This window comes from Oncorhynchus gorbuscha, linkage group LG01 (genome assembly GCF_021184085.1).
Source record: "Oncorhynchus gorbuscha isolate QuinsamMale2020 ecotype Even-year linkage group LG01, OgorEven_v1.0, whole genome shotgun sequence".
In the NCBI taxonomy this organism is placed as follows: Eukaryota; Metazoa; Chordata; class Actinopteri; order Salmoniformes; family Salmonidae; genus Oncorhynchus; species Oncorhynchus gorbuscha.
In genome coordinates this window covers 6918181-6923475 of record NC_060173.1, presented here as the reverse complement: position 1 = coordinate 6923475, position 5295 = coordinate 6918181, and the positions used below count along the sequence as shown (strand labels likewise).

At 41.2% G+C, this 5295-nt stretch overlaps 1 protein-coding gene across 1 annotated transcript in view; it reads left to right on the top strand.

Moving 5' to 3' along the window:
• Positions 1–5012, top strand: part of LOC124032132 (CD82 antigen-like) — a 61578-nt gene extending 56566 nt beyond the window's left edge. The window contains exons 8-9 of the mRNA XM_046344265.1: positions 230–313; positions 3878–5012. Coding sequence (XP_046200221.1) covers positions 230–313; positions 3878–3955 — 162 coding nt within the window. The 3' untranslated portion in view covers positions 3956–5012. The remainder of the gene's footprint in view (positions 1–229; positions 314–3877) is intronic.
• The last annotated feature ends 283 nt before the right edge of the window (positions 5013–5295 follow it).

Sequence of the window (5295 nt, the reverse complement as noted above, 5' to 3'; positions counted from 1 at the left end):
GCATGGGAAACATGTGTTAACATTGCCAAAGCAAGTGAGGTAGACAACATACAAAGTGAAAAACAACAAAAATTAACAGTAAACATTACACATACAGAAGTTTCAAAACAGTAAAGACATTACCAATGTCATATTATATATATATATATATACAATGTACAAATAGTTCTGTCTGTCTCTTCTCTCTCTCTCTTTGTGTCTCTGTCTCTCTCTCTCTCTCTCTCTGCAGGGCTGCATGCATAGTGTGGAGGCCTGGCTGTTGGAGAACTGTGGAGTTATTCTTGGAATCTGTGTCGGGGTGGCAGTCCTAGAGGTATCGATAACACACACACACACACACACACACACACACACACACACACACACACACACACACACACACACACACACACACACACACACACACACACACACACACACACACACACACACACACACACACACACACACACACACACACACAGTCCCTCCCTGTGTCATATGAATGTCTTGGTAAAGTGTATGTATACAGTACCCTCAGTACTAAAACTAGGATATATACTGTACCCTCAGTACTAATACTAGGATATATACTGTACCCTCAGTACTAATATATACTGTACCCTCAGTACTAATATATATACTGTACCCTCAGTACTAATACTAGGATATATACTGTACCCTCAGTACTAATACTAGGATATATACTGTACCCTCAGTACTGATATATACTGTACCCTCAGTACTAATATATACTGTACCCTCAGTACTAATACTAGGATATATACTGTACCCTCAGTACTAATACTAGGATGTATACTGTACCCTCAGTACTAATACTAGGATATATACTGTACCCTCAGTACTAATACCAGGATATATACTGTACCCTCAGTACTGATATATACTGTACCCTCAGTACTAATACTTGTATATATACTGTACCCTCAGTACTAATACCAGGATATATACTGTACCCTCAGTACTGATATATACTGTACCCTCAGTACTGATATATACTGTACCCTCAGTACTAATACTAGGATATATACTGTACCCTCAGTACTAATACTAGGATATATACTGTACCCTCAGTACTAATACTAGGATATATACTGTACCCTCAGTACTAATACTAGGATATATACTGTACCCTAATATATGCCATTTAGCAGACGCTTTTATCCAAAGCGACTTACAGTCATGTGTGCATACATTCTACGTATGGGTGGTCCCGGGGATCGAACCCACTACCCTGGCATTACAAGCGCCATGCTCTACCAACTGAGCTACAGAAGGACCACCCTCAGTACTAATACTAGGATATATACTGTACCCTCAGTACTAATATATACTGTACCCTCAGTACTAATACTAGGATATATACTGTACCCTCAGTACTGATATATACTGTACCCTCAGTACTGATATATACTGTACCGTCAGTACTGATACCAGGATATATACTGTACCCTCAGTACTGATATATACTGTACCCTCAGTACTGATATATACTGTACCCTCAGTACTAATACTAGGATATATACTGTACCCTCAGTACTGATACCAGGATATATACTGTACCCTCAGTACTGATACCAGGATATATACTGTAACCTCAGTACTGATACTAGGATATATACTGTACCCTCAGTACTGATACTAGGATATATACTGTACCCTCAGTACTGATATATACTGTACCCTAAGTACTGATATATACTGTACCCTCAATACTAAAAGATACTGTACCCTCAGTACTGATATATACTGTACCCTCAGTACTAATACTAGGATATTATCTGTACCCTCAGTACTGATACCAGGATATATACTGTACCCTCAGTACTAATACCAGGATATATACTGTACCCTCAGTACTGATATATACTGTACCCTCAGTACTAATACTAGGATATATAATGTACCCTCAGTACTGATATATACTGTACCCTCAGTACTGATACTAGGATATTATCTGTACCCTCAGTACTGATACCAGGATATATACTGTACCCTCAGTACTAATACCAGGATATATACTGTACCCTCAGTACTGATATATACCGTACCTTCAGTACTGATATATACTGTACCCTCAGTACTGATACTAGGATATTATCTGTACCCTCAGTACTGATACCAGGATATATACTGTACCCTCAGTACTAATACCAGGATATATACTGTACCCTCAATACTGATATATACTGTACCCTCAGTACTGATACCAGAATATATACTGTACCCTCAGTACTGATACCAGGATATATACTGTAACCTCAGTACTGATATATACTGTACCCTCAGTACTGATATATACTGTACCCTCAGTACTGATACTAGGATATATACTGTACCCTCAGTACTGATACTAGGATATATACTGTACCCTCTGTACTGATACCAGAATATATACTGTACCCTCAGTACTGATACCAGGATATATACTGTAACCTCAGTACTGATATATACTGTACCCTCAGTACTGATATATACTGTACCCTCAGTACTGATACTAGGATATATACTGTACCCTCAGTACTGATACTAGGATATATACTGTACCCTCAGTAGTGATACCAGGATATATACTGTACCCTCAGTACTGATACTAGGATATATACTGTACCCTCAGTAGTGATACTAGGATATATACTGTACCCTCAGTACTGATACTAGGATATATACTGTACCCTCAGTACTAATACTAGGATATATACTGTACCCTCAGTACTGATACTAGGATATATACTGTACCCTCAGTAGTGATACCAGGATATATACTGTACCCTCAGTACTGATACTAGGATATATACTGTACCCTCAGTAGTGATACTAGGATATATACTGTACCCTCAGTCCTGATACTAGGATATATACTGTACCCTCAGTACTAATACTAGGATATATACTGTACCCTCAGTAGTGATACCAGGATATATACTGTACCCTCAGTACTGATACTAGGATATATACTGTACCCTCAGTAGTGATACTAGGATATATACTGTACCCTCAGTACTGATACTAGGATATATACTGTACCCTCAGTACTAATACTAGGATATATACTGTACCCTCAGTACTGATATATACTGTACCCTCAGTACTGATACTAGGATATAAACTGTACCCTCAGTACTGATACTAGGATACATACTGTACCCTCAGTACTGATATATGCTGTACCCTCAGTACTGATACTAGGATATATACTGTACCTTCAGTACTAATACTAGGATATATACTGTACCCTCAGTACTAATACTAGGATATATACTGTACCCTCAGTACTGATACCAGGATATATACTGTACCCTCAGTACTGATACTAGAATATATACTGTACCCTCAGTACTAATATATACTGTACCCTCAGTACTGATACTTGGATATATACTGTACCCTCAGTACTGATACTAGGATATATACTGTACCCTCAGTACTGATACTAGGATATATACTGTACCCTCAGTACTAATACTAGGATATATACTGTACCCTCAGTACTGATATATACTGTACCCTCAGTACTGATACTAGGATATATACTGTACCCTCAGTACTGATATATACTGTACCCTCAGTACTAATACTAGGATATATACGGTACCCTCAGTACTGATACCAGGATATATACTGTACCCTCAGTACTAATACCAGGATATATACTGTACCCTCAGTACTAATACCAGGATATATACTGTACCCCATCCTTCTGTGTGTGTGTGTGTGTGTGTGTGTGTGTGTGTGTGTGTGTGTGTGTGTGTGTGTGTGTGTGTGTGTGTGTGTGTGTGTGTGTGTGTGTGTGTGTGTGTGTGTGTGTGTGTGTGTGTGTCACTGAGCGACGTGTGTGTTAACAGCATAACTAACCCAGTGTTGTGTTCCTCTCCAGCTCCTCGGTATGATTCTGTCCATGTGTCTCTGTAAGAGTGTTGTCCAGGAGGATTACACCAAAGTTCCCAAGTACTGACTATGAAGACCAGCAAAAGTCATGCACGCCTACACACACACACACACACAGACACACACACACAGACACACATGCATAGCATAGACACACTCTCACAGTGAAACACAGAAACAAACAACTGTCTGGTACCATTCACCCTCTCCTAGCCTGGTAACTGACCCAGTCTGTCACTCCTGTCTGAAACCAGTCATCCTCTCCTAGCCTGGTAACTGACCCAGTCTGTCACTCCTGTCTGAAACCAGTCATCCTCTCCTAGCCTGGTAACTGACCCAGTCTGTCACTCCTGTCTGAAACCAGTCATCCTCTCCTAGCCTGGTAACTGACCCAGTCTGTCACTCCTGTCTGAAACCAGTCATCCTCTCCTAGCCTGGTAACTGACCCAGTCTGTCACTCCTGTCTGAAACCAGTCATCCTCTCCTAGCCTGGTAACTGACCCAGTCTGATACCATTCACCCTCTCCTAGCCTGGTAACTGACCCAGTCTGATACCATTCACCCTCTCCTAGCCTGGTAACTGACCCAGTCTGTCACTCCTGTCTGAAACCAGTCATCCTCTCCTAGCCTGGTAACTGACCCAGTCTGTCACTCCTGTCTGAAACCAGTCATCCTCTCCTAGCCTGGTAACTGACCCAGTCTGATACCATTCACCCTCTCCTAGCCTGGTAACTGACCCAGTCTGATACCATTCACCCTCTCCTAGCCTGGTAACTGACCCAGTCTGTCACTCCTGTCTGAAACCAGTCATCCTCTCCTAGCCTGGTAACTGACCCAGTCTGTCACTCCTGTCTGAAACCAGTCATCCTCTCCTAGCCTGGTAACTGACCCAGTCTGTCACTCCTGTCTGAAACCAGTCATCCTCTCCTAGCCTGGTAACTGACCCAGTCTGTCACTCCTGTCTGAAACCATTCAAGCACAACAGCCTGAATAGCAGTCTGTTTGGACTATCAGGCCAACGCCTTGTCACTCATCGTCAGGCCAAACACAACTGGCCACTGACAGCAGTGGAGTTGGCCAGGACACAAGCAGATCTGGGAGCAGTTCTCACACATGGCCGTGGGCTCACACACACATCGATGTTGTCTTCATTATTTTTTAAGTGACATTATGTTTTGTTTTTTTTCACTCAGATTTAGGTAATGAACTGATTAAAGGTTTTAGGTTATGAATTCAGCTTTTGGTTTATTACGGAGTCCTTTAGAGCCATTATGATGCGAGGTTTTATACCCTTCTTCAGTATTCAAACAAACACCTCTCTCTATGTCCTGTTCTGTTCTATTCTTGAAGCGCTTATCGTGGTATTTAGTTAGTAAGCAAGTTAGTTAGTTAGCTAGCTCAGTCTTT